Source organism: Heterodontus francisci, chromosome 20 (genome assembly GCF_036365525.1).
Source record: "Heterodontus francisci isolate sHetFra1 chromosome 20, sHetFra1.hap1, whole genome shotgun sequence".
Lineage (NCBI taxonomy): Eukaryota > Metazoa > Chordata > Chondrichthyes > Heterodontiformes > Heterodontidae > Heterodontus > Heterodontus francisci.
Window position 1 is genome coordinate 31198773 of NC_090390.1, and position 17701 is coordinate 31216473.

At 42.6% G+C, this 17701-nt stretch overlaps 1 protein-coding gene across 1 annotated transcript in view; it reads right to left on the reverse strand.

Annotated features, from left to right (window-relative positions):
- Positions 1-288: 288 nt before the first annotated feature.
- Positions 289-17701, reverse strand: part of asah2 (N-acylsphingosine amidohydrolase 2) — a 137809-nt gene continuing 120396 nt past the window's right edge. The window contains exon 22 of the mRNA XM_068052503.1: positions 289-690. Within this exon, the coding sequence (XP_067908604.1) occupies positions 498-690 (193 nt within the window). The 3' untranslated portion in view covers positions 289-497. The remainder of the gene's footprint in view (positions 691-17701) is intronic.

Sequence of the window (17701 nt, forward strand, 5' to 3'; positions counted from 1 at the left end):
TGCAGGAACACCATTTATTTAGGGATTAGACCAATTATTCGAGTTATCACCAAAGAGAATTCCAGCTTAGTTAGGACTTGTTATGGTCAGTACAATTTCAGGCATTTTAAATCTGCTCAGTTCACCTTTCCATCTAAATGTACAACATACATCAAAAAATATTTTCCAATCTAAATCAAGGTAATTTGTAATGGAAAAAAGATCAGCTTTGTCAATATTATTATTTCATTTATTTTACCGGCTAATTATTAACTACACTCTCAGTGTGGAGAAGTTGAGCAATCTTCCAGATGTTAACACTATTTTAAATGCTTTTGTGCGGTTAGGGAATTCCCCTCTTATTTCTGCCCCAGAAACGTGCTTTGTGAATCATTCAAGCAGCCCATCAGTATAATGCACAGATTTATTTTTTAAATTCACTGCTACAGTATGGTAAACAATTTTTTTAAAAAAATCAAATAGAATTTAAATTGCAAATGTAAACATGATATTATGGTTTATGAGTTTAAATTTCTGACTTCAAAAGGAGAAGAAGAGCCCTCATAAGGAGTGAAGAATGGTTTCAGACCCTGCAATTTCTTAAAATGGCCAAAATGGCGTATTTTGTATATTCCAAGCTCTGTACTGTATGGGATGTGCCAGGCCACTGTGGCATTGCTATAACCTTTAGGTGCTTTGTTCCAGTACAACCTAAAAACAAAAACAAACGACAATTATAAGGTGCAAATTGAATGAATCCCTCCAAGCGCCACAGTCACCTGTAGCAGATCTCTCGACATTAACATTCCTCCAAGTGAATACAAAGTCAAGCTGCAGAGTTTTCATTATCAACGGGCTGGATTTAATGGACCCCCGCTCCCCCCCCCACCACCCCAGGATGAGCTGGGAGGTGGAGGGGCCATAGAATTGAGACAGGAGGTGGGGTGTGGAGGGCTGGTCACCTTCCCATCGCACTGCAATTAAGTCAGGGGCGAGAAAGTGCGAAGATGGCCTTCCTGTCCAGAGGCCAATTGAGGCCCTTAAGTGGCCAATTAATTGCCACTTAAGGGCCTCTTCCCGCCGCCACTGGTATTTTACCAGCGGCGGACGGGCACTTCAGCACCCTGAGGAGGTTGCCTAATGGGGGCCCTCCTGGTCGGGCACTCTGTGCACCATGAAGGGCCTCCCCCAGCAGCACGGGCCAACCCCCAACTAACTAAACGCTCCCTGCCCTAGACTCAAACCTAACCCCGCGCCAGGGCCTAGCCAAATGTTCCCAGCAAGACCCGAACCCCACTTACCTTTACCGAGGCCATGGCCTTGGTCCTCTTCTTGCTCAGTGCAGTCCCAGCAGTGGCCACCACGCCCAGGATTGAAGTGCTGTTGGCCCTCTGATTGGCTGGCAGCTCTAAGAGGTAAGACTTCCTACCTCAGAGAGGCAGAAGCCCCGAATGAAGCCAATTAAGGGCCTGAGCCACACAAAATAGCAGTAAATCTTTCAAGGCCGGCGGAGGCAGGCTCAGCCCTGTCTTTCCAGCCAGTCAGCGGAGCCACTGCCTCACCTTAAATTCCAGCCAGTGATTAAGGAGGGTTTTGAAGTCAGTGTTGCTGAGTAAGTTTATATAAAGTTCCACTGCAACAGGACACATTCGCTGGAGGCACCCTATTGATGATGGTTTGCTGTGCATGACTGTCAACAAAATGTTCAGTTAAAGTGAGTACCAGAAAATCAACCAACTGTTTCTACCTGTGATTGGCCATATTTCTGGAGGTTTCATCAGGTTCTTAATTACCAATTGGATGATGCTTTATCCCCTCTCCAATATTTTTATAACTAATAGAAAATGCTTTCTCAAAGTACTATCTTGGAGATTAATCTTCAATTCCTAGAGATTCCATGTCAAACCTGGAGGGTTGGTAACGTTAACCAATATGTTCAGTAACTTTCGTTTTGCCTCTTCCTACAGCCAAGTATTGTTGGTTTTGAACTGGTAAATGAATAAAGAAAACTCTGTCCTTTTATATATAATTTCAGTTTAGCTACATAATCATTTAAATCCATCAGCTAGAAAAACTCCCTTTGACTAAACTACAAAGAAACACTTCCTCCCTGTTAGTTTAATACATTGAAACTGTACTGTGTTCCATTCACAGATTAGCTTGTATTTTAAATGCTCTTTCCAACACATTTATTTCTAATTTTAAATCATTTTTAGCTTTGCAACATACTTCACATATCTCTATTTCCATGCAGAGTCTGGTTTGAACAGTGATAGTTTCCTGATGTCTATGCAAATTCATACTGTTAGCAGTTATTATCAGTACAAGATTACACCAGCTCTCAATTTCTGAACAAACAGCAGTCACTCTGTTAATATTCTCTGTGATGAAAGTCTCTCACAGACCCCTAAGCCAATCAGAGAAGAACCATCAGAGGTCATTGAACCAGCTTAAACAGGCAAGGTTCCATGTGGCATCTGGACTACAGTTTCACAACATCAGTTCGACCTTTTTGATAGTGCTCGTAAACATCTCACTGGGATGATTTAAATGGGCCAGGGACATGTTCTAATATTCCTATTTTTAACACATGCCTGGTATAAATGAGATAATCTTGCTTCAGGTATATGCAGTCACTAATATACTATGCTTGCAGCAAAACATCCAGGCAGCCATATGACACTTTAAGTTCTCATGTTGAGACTGATGGACATATACTAATGGAATGATAATGAGATATTTATGAAGATACTTTCTGTCCAAATTACCACAGCAACCACAGAGGGCAACAAGGATCCAAGATCATGGGTTATGTTGCAAATGCATTTAAACTGGCCAGTGGCCAATTGTGGGTGAAATTAGCTTTAAACTGACAGACAGTTTTGTGTACAGCTTGGGCCCCGTATTTAAGAAAGGATATACTGGCATTGGAGGCAGTTCAAAAGAGATTCATTAGGCTGATTCCTGGGATGAAGGGGTTGACTTATCGAGAACAGCTAAACAGGTTAGGCCTTTATTCATTGGAGTTTAGAAGAATGAGGGGTGATCTTATTGAAATGTACAAGATTCTGAGGGAGCTTGACACAGTAGATGTTGAGAAGATGTTTCCATTAGTGGGGGAATCTCGAACAAGGGGACATAGTTACAGAATAAGGGGACACTCGTTTAAAACGGAGATACGAAGGAATTTCTTCTTTCAGAGGGTAGTGAATGTCTGGAATTCTCTACCCCAGAGAGTTGTGGAGGCTAGATCACTGAAAGTATTTAAAGCGGAGGTAGATAGATTTTTGAAATATCAGGGAGTTGAGGGCTATGAGGAGCTGGCATGAAAGAGGAGTTGAGGTCTGGGGCAGATCAGCCATGATCTTATTGAATGGCGGGGCAGGCTTGAGGGGCCGAATGGCCTACTCCTGCTTCTATTTCTTATGTTCTTATGTCCAAGGTGTCAGATTTATACCTGAGATTTTATAATGGTACTGTTTACTTCATCATAGTTACACATTGGTGCAGAAGTATTAATCCACTGCACAAGAAGTCACCTATCCCCTCCCATCATATTCTCAAAAATAAACCAGCACCTCACATTTATCTTTAGAATTCCTTTAAATCCTCAGATCTGACACTTTGCACAATTTTAGTTGCTGTCTGTTCACTCTTCACCCCCTTGTAACCAGATTAAGTTCTGTCCTTTTCCAATGGATAAAACGGACGTTGGCAGGAAGGGGTGTTCGACACTGCCCCAGTCCTGGCCTCCACTCCATAATATTTTGTCCTGCCAACTCAATGATTTTCCATTGAGCAACCATTCAGAAAAGTGCATCATAGAATTTGATTTTAAAAGTGGGTGAGCATTTGCTAAAGTTCATCACCGTAGGAATTTAAAATAAATAAGGAAAACCCATTCAAGTAAAGATCATGTTGGTTTTATGCTCCTTAAAGGGCTGGGGAAGGGTGATGGGGAGAGAGAATCTAAGTAAATGTCTTTTGTAGATTTTGTTACAGAGGAGAAACAATACATGGCAGGCAAGCAGCTTGGGAGGGCATGCATTTGTTTACTGCTTGTATCAGGGCCAGTATGCTGAAGTTCACTTTTTGAAGTAATAAATATTCTCAGTCCGAAGAGTTTGTTACCACTGCAATTCCTCTCACGTACATACGAACAAGCAGAAGTTGACTAACACAAACTTGGTTTAAAAATATGCTGAGAAAGCCCAGAGAGATAAACAACTCCACAACTTTGGCCCTTAAATTGCTGGAAATCCTCACCATAGTAATGGTGTATCTGCAATGAATAAAAGTATACTTTTGGCTGGATTTTACAGTGGGCGGGAGGGGGGGGGGGGGGGGTGGGTGGGGGGGGGGAGGTGGGGGGTGGTGGGTGGGTTCCAGTCCACCAGCTGAAAAGTCGGTGGCCAGCCTGCCTCTGCCAGGCCTGGAGACCCAGACTGGATTTTACGTTCTGGGAGTGGTGGCCACTGCCGGGACTACACCCAGCTTCAGGATGAAGGTGATGGCCGACCCCAGAAAAGGGGTAAGTTTTTGGGGCCTCGCTGGGGGCAATCGGTCGGGCCCCGGCAAGGCAAGTGGGTCGATTAGTGGGGCAGTGGGGCGTGATGGGTGGTGGGTGTAGTTGGGGCTTCATGGGTGGCCCTCTGTGGGGCACAAGGTGCCCGATCATGGGGGCTCTTCCCACCCAGCCCACCCGAAGGCCGCCTAATTTTATCAAGCGGGTTTTCTGAGGCCTCAGCCGCCCACCAGCCAAGGCTAAAATACCCATGGCGGCGGACAGAGGCCCTTTCATGGGAGTTAATTGGCCACTTAAGTGCCTTGATTGGCCTGAGGCAGGCAGGCCACTCCTCATCACTGCTGCCCCACGTAAATTGGCAGCGGAGGTGGGATTGGGTCTGGAAGAGCCGCCCACTCCATTTTACGCCCCCGCCACCAGCGCACTTTTCTGACAGTCATAAAATTCCGGCCTTTGTATCTGTTTTTTGTTAGAAGACACAAAAATATTTTGGAAATAGTAGGAACCCAAAGGCCCAGTGGAAGTGAGAAACTTAGAGATATTATTATTAGTAAAGAAATAGTACTGGAGAAATTAATGGGACTTAAAGGCAACAAATTCCCTGGACCTGGTAGCCTGCATCATGGGGTTTTAGAAGAGGTAGCTACAGAGAGAGTGGATGCATTGGTTTTGATCTTCCAGAATTTTCTAAATTCTAGATCATTTCACATGGATTAGAAGGTAGAAAGCATTACCATATGCTTCAAGAAAATTTCAAGAAAAGAGGGAGAGAGAAAACAGGGAACAGTGGGCCAGTTAGCTTGGCATCAGTAGTAGGGAAGATGCTACAATCTATTATTAGTGATGTGGTAACAGGGCACTTAGAGAATCATAATACAATTAAGCAGAATCAACACAGATTAATGAAAGGGAAATCATGTTTGACAAATCTGTTAGAATTATTTTGAGGTTGTATCCAGCTGGCTAGATACAGGGGAATCAGTAAATGTAGTGTATTTGAATTTTCAAAAAGCATTTGATAAGGTGCCATGCAAGAGGTTATTACACAAAATTAGGTTTCATGGGATTGGGGTAATATATTACCGTGGGTTGAGTGTGGTTAATGGACAGAAAACAGAGAGTAGAAATGACAGGTCATTTTCAGGTTGGCTGGCAAGAGCTGCTCGGTTACCACATGGATCAGTGCTTAGGCTTCAGCTATTTATGATCTATATCAATGACTTAGATGAGGGGACTGAGTGTACCGTACCCAAGTTTGCTGATGATCAAAGGTAGGTGGAAAAGCAAGCCATGATGAGGACGCAAAGAGGCTGCAAAGGGATGCAGACAAGTTAAGTGAGCGGGCAAGAACATGGCAGATGGAATATAATGTGGGTAAGTTTGAACTTATCCAGTTGAAAGGAAAAATAGAAAAGTCAAATATTTTTTAAATAATGAGAGACTGGGAAGTGTTGGTATTCAGAGCAAACTGGGTATACTTGTACATGGATCATAAAGTTAACATGCAGGTACAGCAAGCAATTAGGAAAGCAAATGTTATGTTTGCCTGTATTACAAAGGGATTAGAGTATAAGAGTGAAGAAGTCTTGCTGCTGATAAATGGCAAGTAACATTCGCACCGCACAAGTACCAGGCAATGACCATTTCCAACAAGAGAGAATCTAACCATCTCCCCTTGACATTCAACGGCATTACCATCGCTGAATCCCCCACTACCAACATCCTAGGGGCTACCATTGACCAGAAACTGAACTGGAGTAGCCATATAAATACCATGGCTACAAGAGCAGGTCAGAGGCTAGGAATCCTGAGGCGAGTAACTCACCTCCTGACTCCCCAAAGCCTGTCCACCATCTACAAGGCACAAGTTAGGAGTGTGATGGAATACTCTCCACTTGCCTGGATGGATGCAGCTCCAACAACACTCAAGAAGCTCGACACCATCCAGGACAAAGCAGCCCGCTTGATTGGCACCCCATCTACAAACATTCATTCCCTCCACTACCGATGCACAGTAGCAGCAGTATGTACCATCTACAAGATGCACTGCAGCAATGCACCAAGGCTCCTTCGACAGCACCTTCCAAACCCGCGACCTCTACCAACTAGAAGGACAAGGGAGCAAATGCATGGGAATACCACCACCTGCAAGTTCCCCTCCAAGTCACACACCATCCTGACTTGGAACTATATTGCCGTTCCTTCACTGTCACTGGGTCAAAATCCTGGAACTCCCTTCCTAACAGCACTGTGGGGATACCTATCCCAAATGGACTGCAGCGGTTCAAGAAGGCAGCTCACCACCACCTTCTCAAAGGCAATTAGGGATGGGCAATAAATACTGGCCTGGCCAGCGATGCCCACATCCCATGAATGAATTTTTAAAAAATTGTATAGGGCCTTGGTGAGACCACACCTGGAGTACTGTGTACTGTTTTGGTCTCCTTACCTATGCAAGGATATATAACGGAGTGCAATGAAGGTTCACTGGATGATTCCTAGGATGAGGGATTGTCCTATGAGGAGAGATTGAGTAGACTGGGTCTGTATTTCCTAGAATATAGAAGAATGAGAGGTGATCTCATTGAAATACATAAAATTCTTAAGCGGCTTGATAGGCTAGATGCTGGGAGGATGTTTCCCCTGGCTGGGAAGTTTAGAACTATGGTTCATGGTCTTAGAATAAGGGCACAGCCAGTTAGGACTGAGATGAGGTGAAATTTCTTCACTCAAACGGTTCTGAATCTTTGGAATTCTTTGCCCCAGAAGACTGTGGATGCTCAGTCACAAAATATGTTCAAGATAGAGATCGATAGATTTTTGGATACTAAGGGAATTAACGGATATGGGGATAGTGTGGGTGGATGGAGTTGAGGTAAAAGATCAGTCATGATCATATTGAAGCACTGAAGCCCTACTCCTGCTCCTATTTCCTATGTTCTCATGTTCTTAAAAGACCCTTGTGTTGGGCCGAGTACCTTGGATGTGTATCAAACTTGGCTGTGCAACTCTCAATCTGCTGCTATGCTCACTGCAGTGCATTCTAATCATTTTCCAGGAAATTGTGGCGCAGCTTCCCCACTGGACGACTGGGGAGTACTAGCAGTGTAATTTATGACATCCAACACCAATATCTCCATAGCCAAGTTCCAGGCCATTATTTATATTGATTAAAAAGGTAAAGATGTGAAAAGCTTTCTTAAAAGCTGAATAAAAACTAAGGTTTCAAGGTTAGGGAAGAAGAAAGCCTTTACCCTTTAAAGAGGGGTCTCATTCTTCTCATAGCACCCCTTTAAAATTAGGAGTAGACGCTGGAGGGATCACACTGCTGGAAGAAGGAGACATAAATAGAACACAGAGAGGCACCAAGATTGCGATGTGGAGTGCTTTCTTCTCCTTGGGTGACTGACAGCATGCTACAGTGTCCCCAACTCTGCTGTTCAAGTGATCTTGAGGCTGGCACTGCCACCCACTCATCCACATCTACTCCTTGCCATTCAAAAGATGTGAAAGAGAAAATATTTAAATAAAAGTCAAATATGGTGTAAAAGCTACCAGTTGCTGCAATGGGAATCCATCAATAGCCAAGTGAAATTAGGCCTGGCCGAGCAGAAAGAGGCACCCAGTCACTTCAAGAACTGGAATGGCAACAAAACACCCTTATTTCAATGTTTGTAGCTTCAGGAACATGTCCATAAAGTAACTGTAACCCTGCCTATATGTAGTGCACCAGTTCCAAACTGGAGATCAACTCCAATTTCTAAAATGCACCAGGGTTCCAACTTTGAAATTACATCTACCTCCCCATTCCCTACGGCAGCGAATGCTCACATTCAATTTGAATCACATAGTCATGAATTGAATAGAATCATACTAGAATAAATGTGGATTACATCAAGAAACAAAGCACAGCAGATACACAATAAATTTTGCCCGAAACTGGAGCTCATAGTTCCTGGACAATTCAATTTTCTGTCCCATAACGCTCATATTTTTCTTTCTCCCAGTCTTTCACCAGGTTTTAAATAACACGACTGTGTTCACTATCCATGACCTAAAATGAGGAAAACTGCAAGGAGATTTGTGATTCAGTCAGAAACCTTCTAAACTGACAGAAATTTCCTTCTCTGAATGAATTACAGATAGGTGCTGATGCTGTTAAACAGCCGATGGTGAGGATGACTGGAATATAACTGGATAAGCCAACTTTTGGGTTTGAATAAACCTATTTCAGATCTGAAAGTATGAAAGAATTCAACAATAAGAGCAACTCCTATAATGCAAACTGTTGCTTCTCCTAGAAGTAGAGTCATGCAGCAGAAAAGGAGGCCATTCAGCCCCTCATATCAAGAGCGCTATTCAATTAGTGTCACCCCCCTCTCTTTGCCCATATCCCTGCAAATTTTATCTTTTTAACTACATATGTAAATCCCTTTAGAAAGTTGTACAACTCAGTGCATAAAAATTTTTTTTCTGATCTCCCTCTTGGTTCTTTTTCCGAACCTTCATTCTTACTTTCCAGACACTCACTATAGCCTTAAGCCAATAGAATTTTCTTCTAACAGTTCAATCTGTCACTTCTAAAACTGTTCCTTGATTGGTCACATGACAAGGAATCACAACTCTCCATCTTCTATTCACACCATCAGGTACCTGCCATGCCTATTGCAATGCCACATGTTTTCTCCTAGTAGGGATTGAGAAAAGAGACAAAGAAAAGAACTTGCATTCATGTAGCACCTTAATATGCCTTCAAGACTTCCCAAAGCAGGTTATAATCAATGGATTACTTTTTTTTTTGAAGTGTAGAAATGGTTATGGTGGCAAACTTGGCAGCCAATTTCCTTTCTACATACAGCAACTGCATGAATGTCCAGGTACTCAGTTTTGGTGGTGTTGGTTGAGAGGGGAATGTTAGCCAGGCCATCTGGAGAGCTCATTGCTCTTCTTCAAATAGAGTTATGGAGTCTTTAACGTTCAACTGTCCGACCAGACAGGGCTTAGTTTAACATCTGATCTGAAAGACAATTACTAGAACCATCCTGTTTTTAATAAACAACCATCCTTTTATCTGTCCTACACAGCTATGCCTCTTTACACTCATTTTCAGATTTTCATGAGGCATGTTTTGTCTTGAGTTTAAATACGTACTATTATAATGGCTGCAAAAATATGGACTCATCTTGATTGAGATGACTACACGGACAGTGTTCCAGGCAGGAAGGAGGTGCAGATCTTGGATGGGGGAATAACCTGCTCAAGGAAACCAATATATCTGACGATTAGTTAATTGTATACCATGATAAGTACCACTTGGAGAGATTTGGTCAGGACAATAAGAAGTGTTTTTGTAATGAGGAGCTGTAGTGATGCATGTCTCAGAGTATACTCATTTACCCACTGTGATTTCCTTTTATGCTAAACAATGTTTATCCTGATAAAGGTGGAAAATGTTTACTTGATGGCTGGTCTGCGTCAAAACAAATCAACTTTATGTGCTGCCATGTTAATATTTTTGACTGCTGCAAAACTTAGAATTCATAGCATGCAGCTTGCTTTACAATATTCTTTTTCATTGGGATATTTTACTTCAAATATGTTAGTCACATCATTAATATACTAATAACAATGTAGTGAATCATGGGATGAAATTAGAAGTGGAATTAATGGGCTGAATTTTATCAGCCCCTCTACGCCGTGGGTCATGGTGGGGAGGCCCGTAAAACGCTAGCGTGAGTGGCCCGCCTCAGCCCACAGCACCGAGCTGGCCCCACTGGATATTAGAGGCGGTGGCAAGGCCTCGGTGTGACCCCCACCACTTGGCGGCAAGGCCTTCATTAAAATATTGAAATCACAAAAAATAACATGCAAATGACCTTATCTGTTGGTGGTGGCCGTCCCACGCTGATTTTACGGCAGCCAATCGCAACTCACGAGCCTTCAGAACTCCGTATGGAGTTCCAAAGCAAGCAACTGGTTGGTGGGAGGAGCGGGAAAAACATTTTTTATTGACTGTGGGGATGGTGGGAAGGGGTTGAAGGGCAAAAGTGACGCGTTTGGGCGGAAAGTTCGCGATGTCAATAAGGCTAATTCAGGGTCGGTGGCCCTAAAATAGACATTAGGGGGTGGGTTGAAAGGGCCTCCAGATTTCAATAAAGTTTTAAAATGAGGTGTAAACGAATTTCCCTTTAAATATTAACATTTCATCGAAGGGCATCGAAGCCCTTTAAAAATGGCGCCGGCGCCTGCGCAGTGATGCCGGACGTCCCCTCTATGTCATCGGGGGCGGACACTCCTCCCCCTATTTAAATGAGTCCCTGCGTGTAATATCGTGGGGGCTTCGTGGCTGCACTTCCGTATCGGAAGGCCACCGACTTCACAGCGCATTGCGCTGATAAAGTTCAGCCCAATGTCTATTTTGAAGTGCACATTTGATTTTTTACTCTAGCGGTCTTTTCAAACAATGTGATACTATCTATGACTTCAACTGTGGCCAATGTACGGGGCCAAACTGGAATTGGTGGGTGTAATGGCCCTGTTGTCCACCCATCACTCATTGCTTTCACTGGACTATCAAGCCTGTCCATAGAGTTCTCAAAAGAACCTGCAAAGAGTTTTTTAAAATGCCATATATAATATAGGTTTCAAAAGATTTCTTTTAGCAGGAATATTTCCTTGGGTCTCTCATTATGTTTCATAGATGTTTCAGTTTTAAGGCCTGATTTTGATTTTCACACACCAACAAGAATTGGTTCATGGCTCACAGGATCCTGGGCTTTAAACATTGAGCCATAGAGTACAAAAGCAAGGAAGTTATGGATGAACCTTTATAAAACACTGGTTCAGCCTCAACAGGAGTATTGTGTCCAATCCTGGGCACTGCACTTTAGGAAGGATGTGAAGGCTTTAGAGAGGGCGCAGAAAAGATTTACAAGAATGGTTCCAGGGATGAGGGATTTCAGTTACGAGGACAGATTGGAGAAGCTGGTTTTGTTCTCCTTAGAGAGCAGATTTGATAGAAGTGTTCAAAATCATGAGGAGTCTGCACAGAGAAGATAGAAACTGTTTGCATTGGCGAAAGGGTCTAAAACCAGAGAACACAGATGTAAGGCGATTGGCAAAAGAATCAAAGGTAACATGAGAAAACTTTTTTTTTTAATGCAGTGAGTGGTAAGGATCTGGAATACACTGCCTGAGAGTGTGGTGGACGCAGATTGAATTGAGGCTTTTGAAAGGGAATTAGATAATTATCTGAAAATAAAAATTTGCAGAGCTACGGGGAAAGGGCAGGGCAGTGGGACTAGCTGAATTGCTCTTGCAGACAGCGGTACAGACTCGAAGAACCGCATGGCCTCCTTCTGTGCTGTCACCATTCTATGTTGCAATTCTTCCTTGCTCCACTATCATGACAAGCAGAAATTAGTTTCTCTGCAAGACCATTGTATGAATCTGCACTGTCAATATGTTAAGTAAGCCTATTAGAGACAAAGAGGGTAATATATGCTTAGAGGCACAGGACAAGACTGCAATACTAATTATTGAGTAATTTGTATTGGTGTTTACTAAGGAAGAGGAACCTGGTAAAATATCAGTAGAACGTGGACATTAGAGGCAATGGATAAGGAAAAAATTGAGAGGGAGGAGGTACTGGAAAGGCTGGCTATGCTTAGGGTAGATAATTCACCTGGTCTGGATGGCTTGCATTCCAGGTTGCTAAAGGAAGTGGGAGCGGCCATAGTGGAAGGGCTTGCGATAATCTTCCAATCTTCCCTGGATATGGGGGAGATGCCAGAGGATTGGAGAGTGGCAAATGTGACACCCTTATTCAAGAAAGGGTGTAAGGACAGTCCTAGCAACTACAGACCAGTTAGTTTGAAATCAGTAGTGGGTAAGATTTTAGAAACAATAATCAAGGGAAAAGATCAAAAGGACAGCCAGCATGGATTTATAAAAGGAAGATCATGCTTCTCTAATCTAATTGAATATTTTGAGAAAGTAACAGAAAAGGTTGATGAAGGGAATGCAGGGTATGTTGTCCATATGGATTTGAAGGAAGCGTTTGATTAAGTATCACAGAAAAGACTGGGTTAACAAAATTGAGGCTCATGTAATAGGTAGGTCAGTGTCCAGTTGGATAAAAAATTGGCTTAAGATCAGAAAACAGAGAGTTGTGATAAATGGTTGTTTTTCAGACTGGAGGATGGTGATCAATGGTGTACCCCAAGGGTCAGTGTTAGGACCACTACTTTTTTTGCTATATATAAATGACTTGGATCTTGGAATACAGAGTAGAATTTCAAAACTTGCCAATGGTACCAAACTTGGAAGAGTGGCAAACAGTGTACCTGCAACAGGACCAAGATAGGCTTGCAGAATGGGCAGACAAGTGGCAGATGAAATTTAATACAGACGAGTGTGAAGTGATGCGTATTGGCAGAAGGGATAGAGAGAGGCAATATAGACTTAATGGCGCAGTTCTAACGAGTGTGCAGAAACAGAGGGACCTGGGGGTGCATGTGCACGGATCTTTGAAGGAGGCAGGACATTTTGAGAGAGTGGTTAGCAAGACATATGGGATCTTGGGCATCATAGATACAGGCATAGGGTACAAAGGCAGGGAAGTTATGCTGAACCTTTTTAAAGCTCTGGTTAGGCTCCATCTAGAGTATTGCGTCCAGCTCTGGTCATCACACTTTTGGAAGGATGTGAGGGACCTCGAGAGGGTGCAGAGGAGATTTACCAGAATGATTCCTTGGATGGGGGATTTTAGTTACAAAGTTAGGTTGGAAAAGCTGGGGTTGTTCTCCTTGGAGCAAGAGATTTAGGGGAGAGATGATAGAGGTGTACAAGATTATGACAGGCTTAGATAAGTTTTGCAAGGAAAAACTGTTCCCCATTAACTAATAGTACAAGAACTAGAGGACACAGAATGAAGATTTTGGGCAAGAGATGCAGGGAGAATGTGAGGAAGGAATTTTTTACTCAGCGACTGGTAATGGCACGGAACTCGTTGCCCACGAGGGTGATGGAAGTGTAGACAATCGATGATTTCAAAAGGAAATTGGATGGCCACTTGAAGGAAATAAATTTGCAGGGCTAGGAGACTGAGCGGGGGAGTGGGACTAACTGGATTGATCTGCAGAGAGCCAGCACAGACTTGATGGACCGAATGGCTCCTTCTATGCTGTAAGTGGCTCTATGACTCTAAGCACAGTCCTGACCTCATGGGCTGGATTTTGCTGCCAAATATTGTTGAATTTTCTCCAGTGCTGAACTGAAAATAAAACAGTTTTCTAACTCAAAAATAACTCGTAGGATAACTGCTTCAGGACTGTGCTGTCACGACTTCACATGCTGTATAACTGGGAGGGTATCAGCTCGTGAGGGAATGACAATGACTGTCAATGACAGTCAAGCACATTCTGCACTAAGAAAAATATGTAATTATTACCCAAGCACAAGGCAGTTCAGTGACATTGGTTACTGACAGATACTAGAAGCACAAAATAATTTAAAAGTCTAAGATTGATCAAATTGGTCAAACTTCCAGCTTGTGCCTGTCATCGTGCCTGTGCTGGCTCTTTGAAGGAGCTATCCCATTAGTTCCACTCCCCTGCTCTTTCCTCATAGCCATGCAAAGTTTTCCCTGTTAAGTATATATTCACTTTCCTTCTGAAAGCTACCATTAAGTACACGGATAGTATTTTAGGCTATTTATTTTGAATATAAAATTTATATCTAAATCTACTTACATATAAATCATTGGTAACAGCTGACAAACAAAATCAGGTGTCAACTTCGGCGACTGCTCCTTAATGAAATTTTAAATAATATTGCAAGGTTAAACCACTTTTGAAATACTCCAAGAGTGGATGAAATTTTAAAAAACAGCGACACAGACTTGAGAGTCACGCCCAGAGCCAGAGACTGATGAGGTTCTGTTGGTGCACAGAGTACTTATTTTGAAAAGGGTTCCTTCTTTGGCTGGAATTATGCATTCCATTTCAAAGCAGCTTCAGAAGAATTTGCAAGGTGAATTGCACATGATCTATCAAGACCCATGAGATTTGCCAGACTGATTCCTGGGATGGCGGGACTGACGTAAGAGGAGAGATTGAGTCGGTTAGGATTATATTCGCTGGAGTTCAGAAGAGTGAGTGGGGGATCTCATAGAAACCTATAAAATTCTAACAGGACTTGACAGGGTAGATGCAGGAAGGATGTTCCCGATGGTGGGGGAGTCCAGAACCAGGGGTCGTAGTCTAAGGATACAGGATAAACCTTTCAGGACTGAGATGAGGAGAAATTTCTTCACCCAGAGAGTGGTGAGCCTGTGGAATTCACTACCACAGAAAGCAGTTGAGACCAAAACTTTGTATGTTTTCAAGAAGGAGTTAGATATAGCTCTTGGGGCAAAAAGGATCAAAGGATATGGGGGGTAAAGCGGGAACAGATTACTGAATTGGATTATCAGCCATGATCATAATGAATGGCAGAGCAGGCTCGACGGGCTGAATGGCCTACTTCTGCTCCTATTTTCTATGTTTCTATGTGTCCATTCCCAAAGATCTCATAGAATTGTTACAGCACAGGAGGAGGTCGTTCTGGCCATCGGGTCTGTACTGGCTCTCTGCAAGAGCAATGCAGTTAGCCCTAACCCTCTGGCCCTTTCCCCATTGCCTTACAATTTTTTTCCCCCTCAAGTACTTACCTAATTCCCTTTTAAAAATCACGAATGAATCTGCCTCCACCACACCCTCAACGAGCGTATTCCAGATCCTAACCTCTCGCCGCTGCGTAAAAACAATTTTTCTCATGTCGCCATTGGTTCATTAGTTAAATCTATGTCCTCTGGTTCTAGACCCTTCTGCCATTGGGAACAGTTTTTCCTCTATCTACTCTGTCTAGATCCCTCATGATTTTGAACACCTCGATCAAATCTCCTCTCAACCTTCTCTTCTCTAAGAACAACCCCAGCTTCTTCAATCTATCCAGGTTACTGAAATCCATCATCCCTAGAACCATTCCCATAAATCTTTTAAGACTTCGCATCCTACCAAAAGTGTAGTGCCCAGAATTGGACCCAATATTCCAGTTGTGGCCGAACTAAAGTTTTATGAAGGCTCGTCATAGCTTCCATGCTTTTGTACTCGATGCCTCTACTTATAAAGCTCAGGATTCTAAATGCTTTTTTAACTGTTTCCTCAACTTACCCTGAAGTCACCTTCAATGACTTTGCACATATACTCCCAGGTCTTTCTGTTCCTGCACAGCCTTTAAAATTGTATCCTTTATTTTATATTTCCTCTCCTTGTTCTTCCTATCAAAATGTATCACTTCACACTTCTCTGCTTTAAATTTCATCTGCATGTGTCCACCCATTGCACCAGCCTATCTATGTCCTCTTGAAGTTTATCACTATCCTCCTCATAGTTCACAATACTTCCAGGTTTTGTGCTATCTACAAATTTTTGAAATTGAACCACTCATCCAATTCGTTAACATATGTATCACAAGAAGCAATGGTCCTCATACTGACCCCTGGGGAACACCACGGTATACATTCCTCCAGTCTGAAAAACACCCATTCATCACTACTATGTGTTCCCTGTCCTTTAGCCAATTTCATATCCATGCTGCCACTGTCCCTTTTATTCCATGGCTTCAACTTTGCTGACAAGCCTATGTTGTCGCACTTTATCTAATGCCTTTTGGAAGTCCATATACACCACATCAAAAACACTTTCCTCAAAAAAACTCAATAAAGTTGGCTAAGCACAATTTGTGTTTAACAAATGCAGGTCTGGCAGCGTCAGTGGAGAAAGAAACAGAGTTAATATTTCAGGTCTGTGGCCTTTCATCAGAACTGTTCTGCTGAGTGTTTCCAACATCTCCTGTCTTTATTTCAGATTCCCAGCATCTGCAATATTTTGCTTCTGCATTTAATTCACTTGTGCTGGCTTTCCTTAATAAATCCACACTTGTCCAAGTGACTATTAATTTTGTCCCATACCATAGTAGCAGAGTTCATTAATTTGGGGATTGAACCCACAATCTTGAGAGTAGAAGGGTCATGTGCTAACCATCTGAGCTAAAGAGTGCACTATTTTTTCAGTTTCTATAATTTGTTGATTTACTGTGAAACCCAATATACGGAGGTCGACAGATCCAAATAAAAAACTGCAAATGTTTATTACCTGTTAATCAAATACCAGTTGATCTCCCATGGCATTGCTCAAGGTCGACTGAAACAGGTTTTCCAGAGTACAGTACTGCTCCTGTAGGCACAGATATGTGGATCTGCTACCTCTGGAGCTTATGAAGCTAGTGGTACAAATCTGCAATTGCAGGGATTATTATGTCACAGAATGGTTCTAATTCTTTCTTAGAAAGTGGGGGTTGCTGGCAATGCCAGAATTTATTGCCCATCCCTGGTTGCCCTGAGAAGATGTCAGTGATTTTATACAACTGACTAGCTTGCTAGGCCACTTCAGAGTCCAGTTACGATCAGCCACATTGATGTGGGACTAGAGTCACATACTGGCCATAAGGACAGCAAGTTTCCTTCCCTAAAGGACATGAGTGAAGCAGTTTGGTTCTTAACAATCCAACAGCTTCTGATCACTTTTACTGATACCAGTTGTTTATTTCCAGATATTTTTAAAAACTTATTTCAAATTCTCAATCTGCCACAGTGGAATTTGAACTCAGATTCTCTGAATTATTAGCCTCTGACATTTCCAATTAATTTTGCAGATTGAATAGCAGGCCCATAAAGCTTCCAGAACTTGCAGCAGTTATCATTACCAGTTCAATGGGGAGGGGTAAGAAGGATGGCAAGATTAGCAAATACATTTACAGACAGAAGAAGCTAACGGAATCAGCAACAATCCTTTTCCCAGGAAGTTCCATATGATCGCTGTTCTCAGAGGGCAATGCAGTTATATCAAGACATTTCATTATAGTCCCATACAAGCCAAAGGTTACAGTTAGAAAGACCAGCTATTCCATCACAAACCATAGTCAAGTACCAGCATGTCAGCGAGAGATTATGGGTGTAGCGAGTCACAGGACTAACCTGCCAGCAAAACAGCCAAAAGGATAATGTTGATTTAGAGCCAGTTGCTAAGTAGTTCGCAGATTAACTGTCTCTAACAATGACACCTGATTCTATGTACTATCTTGCCAAATTGGGAT